The following is an 18444-nucleotide window of genomic DNA, read 5'->3' as shown; positions in this document are numbered from 1 at the left end:
AGAGAGAGAGAGAGAGAGGGAGGGAGGGAGGGAGTGCAAAAGGGGGAAGGAGGATTCCCAGCTCTAAACAAAGGGAAATCCCGGAATGCCAGCGCGAAGGCGGTGCTCGCGTTCCTCCTCCCTTGCTCAAAAGCCCCAATAACCTTCACCAGCAAGGCAGACCCCACGGGAAGGAAGGCGACGGGCTGACTCACTGAGCATCTGGCTGAAGAGCAGCTGCTCCAGGTCGCCCAGCACAGTGTAGCACGGAGGGAGAAGAAAGAATGAAAGAAGGGGAGGAACGGCCCTTCCTTTCTCTCTCTCTCTCTCTTCCAGCGCCGAACAGAAGGGGACTAGGCGCGCACACACGCCCAGCTTCTGAAGCACGGAGGAGAAGAAAGAATGAAAGAAGGGAGGAACGGCCCTCCTTTCTCTCTCTCTCTCTTCCAGCGCCGGAACAGAAGGGGACTAGGCGCGCACACACGCCCAGCTTCTGAAGCACGGAGGAGAAGAAAGAATGAAAGAAGGAGGAACGGCCCTCCTTTCTCTCTCTCTCTCTTCCAGCGCCGCGGACAGAAGGGGACTAGGGCGCGCACACACACGCCCAGCTTCTGAAGCACGGAGGGAGAAGAAAGAATGAAAGAAGGGGAGGAACGGCCCCTCCTTTCTCTCTCTCTCTCTCTTCCAGCGCCGGAACAGAAGGGGACTAGGGCGCGCACACACACGCCCAGCTTCTGAAGCACGGAGGAGAAGAAAGAATGAAAGAAGGAGGAACGGCCCTCCTTTCTCTCTCTCTCTCTTCCAGCGCCGAACAGAAGGGGACTAGGCGCGCACACACACGCCCAGCTTCTGAAGCACGGAGGAGAAGAAAGAATGAAAGAAGGAGGAACGGCCCTCCTTTCTCTCTCTCTCTCTTCCAGCGGGAAAGCAGCTCTTTAAACTTGCGGGGAGAGGAGGGAGGAGGGAGGAGGTTGGCTTGCTTATTCAACCCTTCCCGGCTAGCCATCCAGCCCTTCCCAGGAGAAGGCGAGGAGTTTTGGGCGGCGACCTTTTGCTAGAAAGCGGCAGCGGCTGCCCCAACACCACCAGTTGGGCGGGGCCGGTGAGCTGCAGTAACTCCCGCCAGGCTATGCATTGGCGGGAAGCCCTGGCGGTGCAGTCCTTCTCGGCTGAGGAGGGAGGAGGTTTCCCGACCCGCTCGCGGCCGCGAAACCACCCAAAGGCCAGAAGAAAGGTCATTCCATCGAGTAATGGGCGAAGGCTCCTTCCTCTCCGCCTTACCCATGCTGTGCGAGCCCGGCTGGGCTGCAACCCCGCCGCCGCCGCTCCTTCCTCAGCCTCCGGGGCTCGCTCTAGCAGCCGCCAAGCTCAGGCCGGACTCGGCAGCTCCCCATCAGCACTGCACGGCGCGATTCGGGCAGGAGGAGTCGGGCTCGCTCCGTGGCGGTGGCGGCGGCGGCGGCGGTGCCACCGCCACAGAGCGAGCCCGACTCCTCCTGCCCGAATCGCGCCGTGCGAGTGCTGATGGGGAGCTGCCGAGTCCGCCTGAGCTTGGCGGCTGCTAGAGCGAGCCCGGAGGCTGAGGAAGGAGCGGCGGCGGGGTTGCAGCCCAGCCGGGCTCGCACAGCATGGGTAAGGCGGAGAGGAAGGAGCCTTCGCCCATTACTCCGATGGAATGACCTTTCTTCTGGCCTTTGGGTGGCTCTCGCGGCGGCGAAGCTGCGGTCGGGAAACCTCCTCCTCAGCCGAGAAGGCTGGCGGCCCCTGCCCAGCCCTCTCACTGCACCACCAGGGCTTCCCGCGCCAATGCACAGTCCGCCAAGTTTGCGCCGTCCGCCCACCAGACACGGGAATGGGGGCGGCCTGGGGCGACAAATCGCGAGACCTCGGCGGGCCGCTCCCGTCCCTCCCATGGGAGTCCGTTCGGTACCCCCTCCTGTGCGGGGTTCCCGAAGACGTAGACTCGAGTATAAGCCGAGGGGACGTTTTTCAGCACAAAAAACGTGCTGAAAAACTCGGCTTATACTCGAGTATATACGGTATACATATTCATAAGTACATAAGTTCTAGAGGGTTCAGTGAACATGAATCCACCTTAATAAACTCTTGGCATTATTCTATATAGCTCTTCATAATTTATTTTGAATGTGTGTGCAGGTGTCTGTGTGCTCCTTTCAATCAGTTTTTTTTCTGTGTGACTCCTGGCACTTTCCTGGACAACTCCCTAAAGTTTTTTGACAAGTCTTTTTGGAAGTGGTTTGCCCTTGCCTCTTTCCTAAGGCTGAGACTAAATGACTGGCGTTAGGTCACCCAGTTGGCTTTGTGCCTAAGGTAGGACTAGAACTCTCAGTTTCCCAGAGCCTGATGTCTTAACCACTACACCAAAGTGCCTCTTTAGCTGGGGAATCTTCATAGTTTGGTGCCACAATATTTGAAGGAACACTGCTTCACAACCATCCTTCCTCTCCAAAGCTAACACTCAATCCAGCTGCTTCCCCCCCCCACACCCCATGCTGAACCATGGAAGGGTGTTGTCCTCCTCGCTTCTCCCAAAAGCCCAATTCGAATAGTACATCGGTATGTTTATTCCTTTTAGTTTTCTCCAGTGGTGGGATTCAAGTAATTTAACAACCGGTTCTCTGCCCTAATGATTTCTTCCAACAACCAGTTTGCCAAACTGCTCAGAAAGTTAACAACCGGTTCTCCCGAAGTGGTGCGAACTGGCTGAATCCCACCACTGGTTTTCTCTGTCCAATCATCTTAGGGGAAGGGGATTCATCTTAAATCCAGGAATGCCTTTTTTTTAAGGTTTATTAATATATAATTCATTATCTGCAATGGAGCTATTTAATTGACATTTTAATATGGTTTTACTTTTTAGCACTTAGAATTAACACTTTTTACATGTTAAAAAGTTTAGCATCTTTTTTTTCAGCTTCGACTGTGAGTTCAAATTACACAGGTCAATGATTGCACAAAATCAGTCTCCAGTTTAGAGGATCTCTGTCTGCCTATCACTCACCTGTCCACCTGTGATCTCTAAATGCTTCTTCAGTAGATTCATGGTGTTAGGTGTGACGATGTAGCCTTCAGTTTTATAATTCTCACCTGGAAAGGCAGAGAACACACTTGGACTCAAAAGAGTAAAACATAGTCAGTGAATGCAGGATTTCTTTGCAATAAATGCAACTGTGCCCTAATAAATACAGCTGGGACAATCATCTACTAAACTACCTGTCCAATGTCTGTATTTAATCCACTCAAATTCTTGGCTGACTGCTTGACAGTGACTAAATGTCAATCTTTCAAGGTAGTCCAAGCAGGAAACCAAAACCGTAAATACCAACAATACTTGTATTGTAAGATTAGAGTAACAAAATCTTGCCAAGTCTTTAAGCCCTTCTCCCCTTTCTCTGTCTTTACTTTCCAGAGAACTGGGGAGGGTCTCTTTTGAGACTTTCTCCAGTCCATCCCTCCTCTGGACTCAGATTTCTCATATCAGAGTGTTGTCTAGGCTGTGGCTCTTCCTCCTGTCTCCCAAGGTTATTCTCACAGCCCATTACATTGGGGCTTCTTAAATCAGCTTTTCCGACATCCTGCCTGATGGAGCCCTGTGTTACAAGAGGCTATCTAGTAGCAGCAGGAGTGAACTCAGCGTACAAAATAGCATCAGTATCTGATGGGTTGGGCAATCTTTTCCACATCAGCAATACAGGTAGAGGTCTTTTTTAAAAAAATATTTCAAAGGTGGTGTATGTTAATGCAGGGGTCACCAACCTTTCCGAGCTCAGGGACCACTAAATTCATAATTTTAAATCCTGTGGACCACTAATATGATCTGCCTAATGACTGGCTGAATGGGCATGGCTAGATGGTCATGTGACTGGTTGGGTATGGCCAACTTGATGTCACTCACATCGAGAGGCGCCTCACTGGCCTCTACTCACCCCTCCCCTGCCAGCCACTCCTCGCCTCCCCCCCAGGCTCCTTAGGGCCCCAACAGGAAGCAGTTGTTAGAGCTAAGCAGCCACCATGAGAAAAGTTGGCAAAACAGCTGGCTCCGTTCAAATTGGATCTGACCGAGAAGGAGGCTCAGCAGAAGCACCTCACAGAGGACTACGAGCATAGGTTTTCCAAGCAGAGGGAAGACCTGTGGGAGTGCAAGGCCAGGTGCCAGGTACCAGGAGGCTGAAGCAGATCCCAAGTCGAAATTTCTGTCCCCCTCCAACCCACACAAAAAGACCCCAAGGGGGAGACTCTGCAGCAATACAAATGTTCATTGCATGTATCCGGCCCAGGGGCCGAAGTTTGAGGACCCCTGAGTTAGTGCAATATAAAAAATGCAAATAATTTTTCTGAGGACCACCAAAATTTTCTCATGGACCACCAGTGGTACACAGACCACCAGTTGGTGACCACTATTTTAATGGGTATGCAATAGTAACAGTGCTGTAAATCCTGATCCTTAATTTGGTCCCCAAACAGGGAAAAGTGGCTTGGTTTTGTCAGGGTTTGGATGATTTCAAGGGGGTGTATTAGATGCCTTTAAGGCATCAGCACTGAGAATTTAGATCTCTCAACTCCATGTAAATGGACTGAACATGCACTTTGGCAAACAATCCTATTGAGCCATAACTGAAATGCTGGAAGTTTATTTATTTATTTATTTATTTATTTATTTATTATTTAAATTTGTATACCGCCCTTCTCCCGAAGGACTCAGGGCGGTTCACAGCCAGATAAAATAAACAATAATATTACAATATAAATACTATTAAAATACAATTAAAAAACTTATTCAATTGGCCGAGATTAAAAATTTAGAATAAATGATAAAAACCCATTAAAAAAACCCCACAAATTTAAAAACTAATCCTAATCCAGTCCTGCGCAGATGAATAAGTGTGTCTTAAGCTCGCGACGAAAGGTTCGGAGGTCCGGGAGTTGACGAAGTCCTGGGGGGAGTTCGTTCCAGAGGGCGGGAGCCCCCACAGAGAAGGCCCTTCCTCTGGGCGTCGCCAGACGACACTGTCTCGCTGACGGCACCCTGAGGAGTCCCTCTCTGTGAGAGCGCACGGGTCGGTGAGAGGTATTCGGTAGCAGTAGGCGGTCCCGTAAATAGCCCGGCCCTATGCCATGGACGCTTTGAAGACGTTCACCAAAACCTTGAAGCGCACCCGGAAAGCCACAGGTAGCCAGTGCAGTCTGCGCAGGATAGGTGTCACATGGGAGCCGCGAGGGGCTCCCTCTATCACCCGTGCAGCCGCATTCTGGACTAACTGAAGCCTCCGGATGCCCCTCAAGGGGAGCCCCATGTGAGAAACATTGCAGTAATCCAGGCGAGGCGTCACGAGGCGTGGTGACTGTGCACAAGGCATCCCGGTCTAGAAAGGCGCAACTGGCGCACCAGGCGAACCTGGTGGAAAGCTCTCCTGGAGGCGGCCGTCAGGTGGTCTTCAAAGACAGGCGTTCATCCAGGAGAACGCCCAGATTGCGCACCCTCTCCATCGGGGCCAGTGACTCGCCCCCAACAGTCAGCCGAGGACTCAGCTGACTACCGGGATGCCAGCATCCACAGCCACTCTGTCTTGGAAGGATTGAGCTTGAGCCTGTTTCTCCCCATCCAGACCCGTACGGCTTCCAAACACCGGGACAGCACTTCGATAGCTTCATTGGGGTGGCCCGGTGTGGAAAAGTACAGCTGGGTGTCATCAGCGTACAGCTGGTACCTCACACGAAGCCACTGATGATCTCACCCAGCGGCTTCATATAGATGTTGAACAGAAGGCGAGAGAATCGACCCTGCGGCACCCACAAGTGAGGCGCCTCGGGCCGACCTCTGCCCCCGTCAACACCGTCTGCGACCGGTCGGAGAGATAGGAGGAGAACCACCGATAGCGGTGCCTCTCACTCCCCCTCCCTCCAAGGGGCGCAGCAGGATACCATGGTCGATGGTATCAAAAGCCGCTGAGAGGTCTAATAGGACCAGGGCAGAGGAACAACCCCTATCCCTGGCCCTCCAGAGATCATCCTGCGCGACCAAAGCCGTCTCAGTGCTGTAACCGGGCGGAAACCGGACTGGAGCAGGTCTAGATAGACAGTTTCATCCAGGTGCAGGGAAACTGATATGCCACCATACTCTCTACAACCTTCGCATGAGCGGGTTGGAGACCGGACGATAATTACCTAAAACAGCGGGTCAGGAAGGCTTCTTGAGGAGGGCCTCACCACCGCCTCTTTCAAAGGCGGCGGAAGACTCCCTCCAACAAGGAAGCGCTCGTAATCGCCTGGAGCCAGCCTCGTGTCACCTCCTGAGTGGCCAGCACCAGCCAGGAGGGGCACGGGTCCAGTAAACATGTGGTGGCATTCAATCTACCCAGCAACCTGTCCATGTCCTCGGGAGCCAAAGGGTCAAACTCATCCCAGACAATATCACCAAGACCGCCCTCAGACGCCCCGTCTGAATCGCCGCAATTTTGGTCCAGACCATCCCGAAGCTGAACGATTTTATCGTATAGATAACCGTTGACTGTGACCTCCTGGTTGCCTATCATGTGTGCTAAATGCTAACATTTAGGGCATCAAGGATGAAATGCAGAGCCTTCTCTGATCTGTAATTTATCCAAATGTAGATTGCAAGAACTCCAAGGCAGCTTACCTGGCTTGTGGAATTTGAGTGCTTCCCCTCTCAGCTGCTCCAGGAGTGATTTTGTCTCTTGGTGTGGCTCTCCTAAAGGGCATTGGTTTGGATATTGTTTATTTATTAAATTGTTATGCCACACATCTCATTATCTGAAGCAACCCTGGCATAAAAGCCAGAGAATTAAATATCAGGCATTCCGAAGCATTCCCATCTATAACAGCCACTATAGATATTCTCCCCCGCCCACTACCTTTAATGGTGACCTTCTTTCCCGGTTGCCTTTCTGTTTTTCCCCCCCCCTATATCTAGCCTAAATCAGGATTTCTTCTTACTTGTATTTTACTTGTAATACGAAGGGCCGTCTACCATACTGTTAGTATGAATAGGAATAACAGACGAAGCAATATTAAACACTGCAGAATATTCATCACAAGAAGAAGCTGCTAGAACTAAAGAACTTCTAGTGGGAATGGGAGACTGAGCCCAGTCTTCTGATCACCTTTACAAGCCATAATCCAGATATAGTCTCAATTTTCAAGAATCCAAATGCTTGGCAGCCCTAGCCAATGTGGCCAACAGTTATAATGCAACCAACAGTAGATCAGCACTATTCGGAGGACCAGATATTATGTACCCATGTTTTAAACTGGAATTTTGAAGACATACCAAGTCATTAAATTGTTAATATCAGTTGAATCTTCTTCAGGCTCAAATAGAATGGACCTCACTGCATGGGAAGCTGCCCTCTGAAAGTCCTGGCAATAGTTTAACTAGCTGGTAACTATTCAAACTGGATGCAATTCTGCAGGATTTCGGACTGCATCCCTTCCTAATCCTCGTAGAAGTAAGCTAAAGGCTGAATCTAGAATCTCCTATGTAACAAGAATGTACATAATTCTGAGCGGCAGATGTTCCTGAGAAAATCCTTTGTACTGTGCACAGCTGCACAGCCTCAGATGTTGGTTGTGACTCAGTTTCCTTCCCAGACGTTGGATGAAAACTCCCAGAATTCCCATCCAGTGTTGGGTTAGGATAGGATGCCTGGGAATTTTGGAAGGCTGAGTTCCAGACAGTTCTGGAGAATCTCCAGATTGGAAGAGATTCTCAATGGTTAATTGGGAGACCGTTGTTCTGCAGGAATGCACTAGAGGGCAGCCCTGATTTTAGCAGAAGCCGAAGACTTCTTAACTGGCAGAAATAATTTTCCAAGGCAGAATTAAAAAAAAAAAAAAAAAGCAAGCAAGCGTGGATATCTATTGTGTTAATTCTTTCTGTTCTTTACTGAGAGGGCAATTGGATGTTGAAAGGCTGCAAATTCAGGCACATACAAAGCAAAGCACCCATTCACAAAAGGCCTTACCATTTTCCACCACCACTGATTTCCCCTGCTCTGGCTCAACATTACGGGCCTTCGGGGTCTGACAAGACAAACAATAACCACTGAGTCAGTGGTGAAATCCAAAATTCTTTTACTACAGGTTCTGTGGGCGTGGCTTGGTGGGCGTGGCAGGGGAAGGATACTGCACAATTCCCATTCCCTCCCCACTCCTGGGGAAAGGATATTGCAAAATCCACATTCCCTCCCCACTCCTGGGGGAGATATATTACAAAATCTCCATTCCCATCCCACTCCTGGGGAAAGGATATTGCAAAATCTCCATGCCCACCCCACTCCAGGAGAAGGATACTGCAAAATTCCCATTCCCTCCCCACTCCTGGGGGAGGGATATTGCAAAATTCCCAATCCCTCCCCACTCCTGGGGAAAGGATATTGCAAAATCTCCTTTTCCACCCAACTCTGGGACCAGCCAGAGGTGGCATTTGCCGGTTCTCCGAACTGCTCAAAATTTCTGCTACCGGTTCTCCAGAACCTGTCAGAACCTGCTGGATTTCACCCCTGCACTGGGTGTCATTCAATCTGCCCTCTATAGTTAACAGAAGACTAGTTCAGAACAGGACCACGACAGGCAAAAATCTAGCAGCTGAAGTTTTCTCCTGCAAATATGGAAAGGATGCTGGGAAAACTTTCCTGCCTCCTGGCAGGAAACAAACAGGGGGATGAAAAGACAGCTATATTCCCAGCTAAGGGAGGAAGGCATTCTGACAGGCTCCAGCAACCAAAGGCTTTTTAAGCATTCAGAGATGTTTCACTGGCCCCTTTAGATCCATCCCTAAGCACGTTAACAAGGGTACGATCAAAGCATTTATGCATATGCCTCCACAGGATTGATTGCCTGGCCCCAGAACCTTACTAACCTTTGGAGAAGCTCTAAAAGCCCAGCTTTTCAAATATGCCCAAGGCCAGGGAGATTTTGATCTCAACTGGTGGAGGATGGATGACTGGTATTTATGTATATTTTTAATGTATATTGTTCTGTATTTTGCCTGTGTGGTTTTAAATATTTTTAACAGAGTTCTAACTCGGCATGCTGCCTAGAGTCTTTGGATTGATTGTCCTAAATCAGGGATCAGCAACCTGCGGCTCTGGAGCTGCATGCAGCTCTTTGGGCTCTCTACTGTGGCTCCCTATCGGGTGATCCCACCACTGGCTGGCCCCGCCCCTCACCCTCCCCTCCCAGTCACTCCTCGCCTGACCTAAGAAGGTAAGGGCGACGGCGGGGGATGGAGAAGGGGCCAGGGCAGAGACAGAGAGATACAGAGAGAGTGGGAGAGAGAGACATAGGGAGAGATAGAGAGAGGGAGAGAGGGGGGAGATGTCAAAAACGGATTTTGTGGTTCCAGGTGTTTTTTAACTGGTTCTCTGCCCTAATGACCGGCTGGGTAGGTGTGGCTAGGGGGGTGTCATGTGACTGGTGGAAGTGAGTGACATTGAGTTGGCCACACCCACACAGGTTTTGTGGCTCCCGGTGTTTGTTTTTTTCTCTGGGAAAAGGGGCCAAATGGCTCTTTGAGTATTTAAGGTTGCAGACCCCTGTCCTAAATGATAAATTAATATTAATATTTTATTAGTCATATTTATTAATACCTAAATAATAAGTATACCTCAATAAAGAGTGTTGGTCAGAGAGTATCATACTCTCCCACCCTAGCAACTGTTCCTGCCTCCCTCGGGACGACCATCTAAAAAGATCTGTGCCCATCTGTGGCAAATCATCCCTCTATCCAATCCCTCATCCCTACAGCGATGACAAGTGTACATGGATCAGAAATGTAAGCACACTTGTAAGGAATGTAAGGAAACAGCCAGCTAAACTACCTTGGATTTCTTTTCCAGGTCAGCTTCTGTCTTTGGGCCTAATAAGTTTAGAACCTGCATGAGAAAGACAGAAATTAATTAGAGTAGGGCAAGGTACTGGATGGCTTATAGCAAGTTAAACTTTATTTCTTCAGCCAATAGACAAAACTCCTATTTTCAGCTGCATCAAGGAAGGGTTCTTCTGACACAAGAACAGGGGTCTCCAGCTCCTGGACTGCGGCCACACTACCAGGCCTTGACCCATTCGGAACCAGACCACAGACATAGCAAATGAAAGGACAACCAAAACTATCTGCAAGAGCAGCTCCCATTTGGAATTAGTAGGGCCTTTTAAATGCATATCCTTCATTTTTAGTCAATTCTCATGTATATATTCTTGCATAGGACATGTTCAAGTACATGATCCAAAATAGTAGATCCAACTATGTACCTGTAGGTCCACTTCATTTTTAATTATTTTGCCATCTGCCCATTTCAACTTGCTCCGGGCCTCACCTGCAAGAAAATAAAGAATTTAAGGACTGCCGAGGCCTTTTTTTAGAATTGGTACTTAAGACAGACAGCTATCTGGGACTCTTACTATAAATGGAGTGGGGAAGGATGTGATATGTGTGGCAAGTTCTGACATGAGCACCTGAAGTATGTGAATTTTTGCTACCTCCACCATTAGAGATAGCGTGCCACCAATTCCTTGGAAAAAGCAGCAGAAAAGAATTACAGGTAGTTTTTGACTTACAACAGTTCATTTAGTGACCATTCAAAGTACTGGAAAAAAATGACTTCTGACAGTTTTTCACTTACAACTGTTGCAGCATCCCCATGGTCACGTGATTAAAATTCAGACTGGCAACTGGTTCATATTTATGACAGTTGCAGTGTCCTGGGGTCATGTGATCAGCTTTTGGGACCTTCTGACACAAAAAAATCAATAGGGAAAGCCAGATTCACTTAACAAACTTGTTACTAACTTGCTACTAACTGCACTGATTGACTTAATGACCTGTGGCAAGGAAGGTTATAAAATGGGGCAAAACTCACTTAACAAACGTCTCATTTAACAAGAGAAATATTGGGTTCAATCAGGTTGTAAGTAAAGGACTATCTTACTGCAATGGTCAGCTTCATCGGATTTTTCAGGTACTGGGTACTCATTTTTATGTAATAACGAACAAAAACTTCACAAGGTTTTCAAGATGACCCCAGGATCAGGAGTAGCAAAATATTTTGAATCTAAAAAAAACCCTCTTCAATTGAAATATGCAGTTCTGATCATCCCAACAGTGCTCTGGGCTTGAAGCAACTCCTTCGACCTTAGAGTAACTGTTTCAAACTCAAAACACATCAATTTCAAGCTCAAACAGTTGGGACAGATTGTTTCAAACACAAGTCTTATCAACTTGATAGAGACTCTGTGGTCTCATCCCAAAACCCCCAAAACTTTAACCTAAGACTGTCTACTGTTGACCTCACCCCATTCCTAAGAGGTCTGTAAGGGGCATGCATAAGAGCACCAGCATGCCTACCGTCCCTGTCCTAATGTTTCCTTTAACTGTATTCATTTTAAGTATTCAATTCATGCTCATACTTATACTTATACTTATACTTATACATACATACATACATACATATATATATAATCTAATATGTACTCGACTAAATAAATAAATAAAAATAAATAAATAAATAAAATTTCAAAGCTCTGTGAATTCCAAACATCCCTTTTACACCTTCATCTGAAGTCCATCTGATTTCATGCAGGAATGGTATAATTGTGCAAACATTGGTGAGAGTCTGGCTTTTTAAAAAGCTTTTTTTTAAAAAAAAAGTAGTGCGGATTGTAAGTGAAAGCTCCCAGGAAAACTGATTTACTTCCTCCGTTCCACTCTCTGGTAGGAAGCAGAACGTTGGAATAGGCAGAGTTCTGGTAATGCTTCACATTTATTCGTCCACTGAATTTGCTGGTGACATTTTCAGAGGCAGGAAATAAGGAGAAAAGAGCCGAGTTTGAAAAGGGCACAGGACAGGACAAGACTAGTGTCTCCAACATTAAGGAGAGGTCCCAACCGCTGCAATGAATGTGATGCCTCCTTGGAACATGCCACATTCAACTCACCCATCAGAACCCCCATATTAAAATGATAACGCTCTGAAAGGAGCCGAGCTCTGTGTTTGCAGATGGCAGCTTCCACCTAGACATAAAGACAGGAAGAAAAAAAATCTGGTTTAAGAAAAGAAGGATTCCAAATGACTTCCAGACAAAGCTGAACATAAGATGCAATAAGCACTTCGGTGTAGAAAATGACAACACTAGCAGATAGGTGCAAAACTTTGTGTGTTTGTGTGTGTTTGTGTGTGTCTGTGTGTGTAAGGAGAGGAACAGGCAAGATTCAGCATTCTTTGTTTTTATAAAATTCCCTTTGCGGTATTATATATGCATTGTCATCAGTTTAAACGATGGCAATGTGGAGAAATGAGCTAGTAGGAAACTATACCCAGACAACTATCGTATTCAATGTGGTTATTTTTAAGGGCCTAAAAGAGCCAGGTGTTCATTGAAAAGAAAATATTAAATGGATCTATTTTCAATTATTACTTGCAAGCCAGAATTCTTGCATAGCTTGAAAAGAGCATGTCTATTAAGCTGCTCTTTCCAGTGCCCACTGATACGTTTAGCATTACAGGCAGTCCTTGACTAACAAACAGAATTGGGGCCAGAATTTCCATTGCTACACAAGGCAGTTGTTAAGTGAATCACACAGCTGTTAAGTGAATCTGGCTTCCCTCACTGACTTTGCTTGACAGAAGCCAGCTGGGAAGGCTGCAAATGAAGATTACCTGACCCCTCCAGAAGCTGCAACCGTTGCAAATATATGCTGGTTGCCAAGTGCCCAAATGTTGATCACGTGACAGCCATTAAGTGCAAGGAATTGATTTAAGTCACTTTTTCAGTGCCACTGTAATTTTGAACAGCCACTAAATGAATGGTTGTAAGTCAAGGATTATCTGTACCTTACACCAGGAGTCTTGGCATATTCCTCTCTTGCCATGTCAGAAGCATATCAGTGGTGGGTTGCTACCAGTTCTCACCGGTTCGGGAGAGCCGTTAGCAGAGATGTTGAAGTGACAGCGAACCAGTTCCCTCCGACCGTCATCTGGGCCCTCCCGCCCACCCCTGCACTCTACCTACCTTTATCCCTCTGTTTTTAGCCCAGCTGAAAGCCGCGGCAGAGCGGATTGCACCGCCTCAACTGTTCAGCAAATCAATGCGCTTGCGCAAAGCGCAAGTTTGGCGTGCATACAAGCAAAGCGAGCCTGCGCATGCCGATCACGCACATAGCGCGTGCGCGAAGCAAATCAATGGTAACACCAGTTAGAACCCACCACTGAAGCATATGGCAGGGTTTGTTAGGAATAGCAATAGCAATAGCACTTATACACTTATATCCTGCTTCACAGTGCTTTACAGCCCTCTCTAAACAGTTTACAGTATCAGCATATTGCCCCCACAATCTGGGTCCTCAGTTTACCAACCTCGGAAGGATGGAAGGCTGAGTCAACCTTGAGCCGGTGAGAATCTGCTGTCAACCGGCAGTCAGCAAAAATAGTCTGCATTCTAATCACTGTGCCACCATGGCTCTGTGGAATAATTCACCTGGAGATTGTTTTATTTTTGGCCTCCGTACAGGAATGAAACTTACTGCCTCTTCAATCTGTTCTGGTGTGATGACCACGCCAATGCCACACTCCCTGTCAAAGTCCGCTGTATTAATGGGATCCACAGGGTGACTTTTAAGGTATTCTAGAGCAGCTGCAGGTATAAAGAATACAGAGGGATTAGAAAGGGTGGTGTGCTTCAGTGAGTGATGTGTTTGATCAGGATCTGGATGATTTTGATTCAGATCTTCACCCAGCTACAAATCTAGCTGGTGAGCCTACAATTGCCATTACCTTACATTCTCGCCTCCCTCACAAATTGAAAAAGGCATAATCTACATCTGTGTTTCTCACTCTTGGCAGTTTGAAGTTGTGTGGACTTCAACTCCCAGAGTTCCTCAGCCAGTTATGCTGGCTGGGGAATTTGGGGATTTTGAAGTCCACACATTGTCAAACTGTCAAGGGTGAGAAACACTCAAAGCCATTTGATACACCATGAAGAATGGGACGATAAAAATGAATCACAGCGATGGCAGAGGGAAATTTGAAAAACAAATAGGCCATGCTCCCGTAACACAGCAAAACCTATGGCATTTTCTGGATGTCTCAGGATAAATCTTCCCAGTTGTTACCATGGGGCTGAACTGTGCTGTGCTCTCCAACCACTTAACATGAAAACTCACATCACTTGTGATCTTCCTGTAACCATTATCTGGATGATTCTTTATATGCCGTTTCCTTTTGTGGTCTCTGAAGATATTATTCCTCTCAAAGGCATGGTCAAAACGTCCTCTGCTCAAAAAAGGCTCTTCCATTAACATACCATTGCCAACTCATACATCCCATATAATGTTTAAGAATTCAAAATGGCAAGGAATTAAGTATCGATCTTGATATATTCCTCTCATCCTAAATGCCTCCCTTACCATGGAGACAACCTTGAGCAGGAAGATTCCTCTAGCGGAAAAGTTTCCTGTTTCTCAAGCTCTGATCATTTATTTCATCCGGTCCGTTGTGGTGTAAGAGCACATGCAATAAGGCCTTTGGGGCCAAATCCAGGGGTGAAATGCTCCTGGTTCGAACTGGATTGCCCAATCCGGTAGCAATGGCGCCGGGTGGTTCAGACAGCCAATAGCAAAAATGCCTGCCCCACCCCCCCACCTGCCTAGCTGAGCCGTGCGATCATCAGAGGTTATTTTTTTTTACTTTTAAAAGTATTTTTTCTTTGGCAGAAAAAATGCTTTTAAAAATTAAAAAAAAGCCTCTTGACGATTGTGCGGCTCAGCTGGGATCGTCAGAGCCTTTTAAAAGCATTTTTTTACAACCTCTTCGGCCAAAGATGCTTTTAAAAACATTTTAAAAATGCTTTTAAAAGTAAAAAAAAAGTTGGCCCCGCCCACCCAGCCACATTACATCCCCCCCACCAAGCCACACCCACAGAACTGGTAGTAACAAATTTTACATTTCACCACTGGCCAAATCCAATGATCAAAAAGAACAGGGCAGTTTTTGGGTCCACCCAGTGAAATTCTCAAGTATTTTACCATTGAGCTGCAGATCCGTGATGATCTTTTTGGTAGCAATGTACTCAACAAGGTCACCAAGACGCTTCGAGTCCTTAAGCCGGGAAGCCACATTATACAACAGGGTGCCAACTGTCTTGTCAATCACTGGACCCAGGATACCTTGTGCCTAAAGAGTAAGAGGAGTCAAAAGGGGAAACTGTAAGTCAAGATAACAGCAAGAGTGTATATTAGGAAGAGGCGATAAGTCTCTTAAAAATTGAGAGCCTTTTCTAGCTTCTCTCTCTCATACAACAGAAAGCCATGTCACCACCAGGTAAATCCAGACAGATTTTCCACCCTGATCTTTCCAACTGGAGAACAAACATTACAGAATTGTTCCAATCCAACAATCTAATGACTAGCATCCGTACAGGTAATCCTCAATTTACAACTGTAACGGAGTCTTCCCAGGGGTGAAATTCAGCAGGTTTTTACAGGTTCTGGAGAACCGGTAGCAGAAATTTTGAGCAGTTTGGAGAACCGGCAAAAACCACTTCTGGCTTGCTCCAGAGTGGGGTGGGAATGGAGATTTTGCAATATCCTTCCCCTGGAGTGGGAGGGGAATGGAGATTTTGCAGTAGCCTTCCCCTGCCACGCCCACCAAGCGATGCCACGCCCACAGAACAGGTAGTAAAAAATTTTTGATTTCACCACTGAGCCTTCCCATTCATAAATTGTTATATCGTAAAGTTGTTATGGTCATAACGCAGGTCAGTTTCACAACCTGTTTTGGGGTGGCTTTAAAACAAACACTGAGCTCATTAAGCAAACCCATTGTTTGCTATGGAGGCTTTTTTGCAGAAAAGCAAAAGTAAACCCCCGTTTTCGGCAAAAAAGATGTAAATCAGTCATGTGACCATGGGAGGCTACAAATGGCCATAAATGCAAGCTGTTTGCTGAGTGCCCAAAATGTCGCCATGTGACCTTGGGGAGGTGGGAAGAGAAGACTGCTGTCAGAACTCTGAACCAGGTATAAGTATCTTTGGGGAAGGGTCCATTGGAACTTTGAATAGTTGCTAAGTGATTGGTGGTAAGTCGAAGAGTCCTTCTAATTCATTTTAGCTGTTGCATTTGCATGTATGAATATAAACAATGGCCAAACTGATTATTATTATTATATTTGCGTCTACACAAGAACCTCAGTCAATTCAGTTGTTATTCTTTTGTCTATTATTAAGCTGGGCTAATCACATGATTTGGGGGAATTATAATGTCAAAGGGCCTCTTTCTTAACAATAGAAGAATACATGTTAAATCTGTCCCACCCAATGACTTCACCCTCTTTTTTTTAAAAAAAAGCAAAACATACATTGAAAAACAATACCCTGGTTTCTTTTTCATTTGGGGTTTATATTCTCTATAGAGTCACACTTTCACTTCTAGAGGAAGGAAAGGAAGGAAATTCCAATGCAGAAAAATGGTTTGGGAGATACAGTAATTGCCTGCATTAAGATATGAGCTTTAATATCTTAAGAGAAATTTCTACATATCAGTGTTGAAACTTGGACCACTTTACTTTAATATGTTTGAACTTGGCTAATGTCGGCACTGAAATGGCTATTCGGTGAACATCTTCAATGTGAATCAAACATACTGTTAGCATTCCTTCAGACATTCTCACAAATTGCAGCTTTACCTAACAGCAAAAAAACCCAACCCTTTAAATCTTTACTATTTATATTTATTCTAGACAGGAATCAAATAAAATTTGCAAGCAGTCTACAAGAGACACGGATCTATCTATGAAGATTCCAGGGAATCTTATATCTGAGCCTCTTTCAGTTTAGCATCCTAAAAATCACCTCCATTAACCATTGGCATTCCTAGAATGATGGTACGGGTAGGGCCTTACTCAACATATGGTAAGTGTTAGACATAGCTTGGGAACTTAATTATACTTATAAATGACCTATTTAAATTATTTTAAGTTAAGGCAGCATGATTAACCTGTTCCATTGATCTCGACATGACTAAGTCTAATCCAGCCCATTTACACATTTTAGGATTGTTTAAATTACAGGTATAACTAGTTTCAACATTCATTGGAAGAATAAACTGAACAGAATCTACACAGAAGATAGAAATGGACAGCAAAATCTATTAGGGAAAGCAAGGAACAGATTTCCAAGTACCTATCTACACAGTAGCAGTTTCTTTATTCCAGTGGAATTTATACCCACGGATAAGTTTGTATGAAAACTATCATGCTAATTCAAATTTGACCAACCTTTACAAATTACATAATGTTGTAAAAGCAGAAGCCATATCTGGGAACTAGCCTCCTTTACGATCTCCTAAAATCCAGTGCAATACCTTTTGCTTAAAATCAACACATCTTTGTAGCAGTTTTGATTAAATCTATCGTTGCCACCCAATGGCTTGTTCACACAATACGCCATGCTGTATTTTGCTCACTCATGGTATAAAACCACAACTGGCTAGATTCCCATATTAAATTGCAGGTTTTTTTTAAATTTTATATTATATTATACATTTTATTGTCTTTAATCTGTGCTGTTTGTAAACCAGTCGGAGGTACATGAGAAGGCTGGTTCTATAAAACAAAATGATATTGCCACCTTCGTCTCACAAACAAGCCATTAGATAGCTTAGTACATTATATAAACCCAACTATGAATTGCTCGGTAGGACCCATTGAAACGCTGAGTAAGAAAGCAAGAGACAAATATCTGGAAGTGAACTGATAGCACAAAAGTGGTTGAGAAACGCGGGACAGAGTTTCCCTCGTTTTACAGAAAAAGTAGTTTTCTGATGAGCAGAAACAGCTCTCTTATAATAATATAATTCCTATATATATACAGGAAACGTAAGTTGGAAATGTAAGGACGAAGAAAGCTTTCGCCCTTTCAATTGCTTCTTAAAGGACAGGGTCACTACCGGAAAACGTGGCAAGGCTACCCCCGGACAGCTGGGGAAACGGCGAAGGGGCTACAGACGAAAACAAGGGGCGGCTACTGAGACCTGTACAACTGCCTCGCGGAGCAACGCGGTGAGCGCCTCGTTCCGAAGGGTCTCGCGAGCCTTGCTCTCGCTTAGCCCGATGCTCACGAAGAGCCGCAGCGGGTCCGATTCATCAGCCGCCATGCTGCCGCCTGCCCCTGCCATCACGCCTACTTCCGCCCGCAGGAGGGCACGGGCTTCTCCACGCTGCGATAAAAACGCAAAGCCAATCCGAATCTGCGGTCCTCCTGGTGACCAATGAGAAACGCTTCCATAGATGCCCGCCTTCCCGGGTTCTCCCGACAAATCGGAGAGAAGCAGCCTGACAGAAGGTGGGGCTATAGTTGCAGCAGGTTGCATCAATCAGAGAAGATATATTTAAACTCTGTGCTAAGAAATTACGTAGGCAGGTCCTTTTCGTCGTA

At 46.1% G+C, this 18444-nt stretch overlaps 1 protein-coding gene across 1 annotated transcript in view; it reads right to left on the bottom strand.

The window, feature by feature from the left end:
- QARS1 (glutaminyl-tRNA synthetase 1) overlaps positions 1–18197 on the bottom strand; it is a 41952-nt gene extending 23755 nt beyond the window's left edge. The window contains exons 1-9 of the mRNA XM_058171234.1: positions 18041–18197; positions 15038–15185; positions 13538–13647; positions 11953–12028; positions 10270–10334; positions 9840–9893; positions 7983–8040; positions 6638–6709; positions 3002–3087 (exon numbers count right to left, since the gene is read on the bottom strand). Of these exons, the coding sequence (XP_058027217.1) occupies positions 3002–3087; positions 6638–6709; positions 7983–8040; positions 9840–9893; positions 10270–10334; positions 11953–12028; positions 13538–13647; positions 15038–15185; positions 18041–18184 (813 nt within the window). The 5' untranslated portion in view covers positions 18185–18197. The remainder of the gene's footprint in view (positions 1–3001; positions 3088–6637; positions 6710–7982; positions 8041–9839; positions 9894–10269; positions 10335–11952; positions 12029–13537; positions 13648–15037; positions 15186–18040) is intronic.
- Between the last annotated feature and the right edge of the window lie 247 nt (positions 18198–18444).

This window comes from Ahaetulla prasina, chromosome 2 (assembly GCF_028640845.1).
Source record: "Ahaetulla prasina isolate Xishuangbanna chromosome 2, ASM2864084v1, whole genome shotgun sequence".
Taxonomy (NCBI): domain Eukaryota; kingdom Metazoa; phylum Chordata; class Lepidosauria; order Squamata; family Colubridae; genus Ahaetulla; species Ahaetulla prasina.
This window is presented reverse-complemented; position numbering and strand designations above follow the sequence as displayed.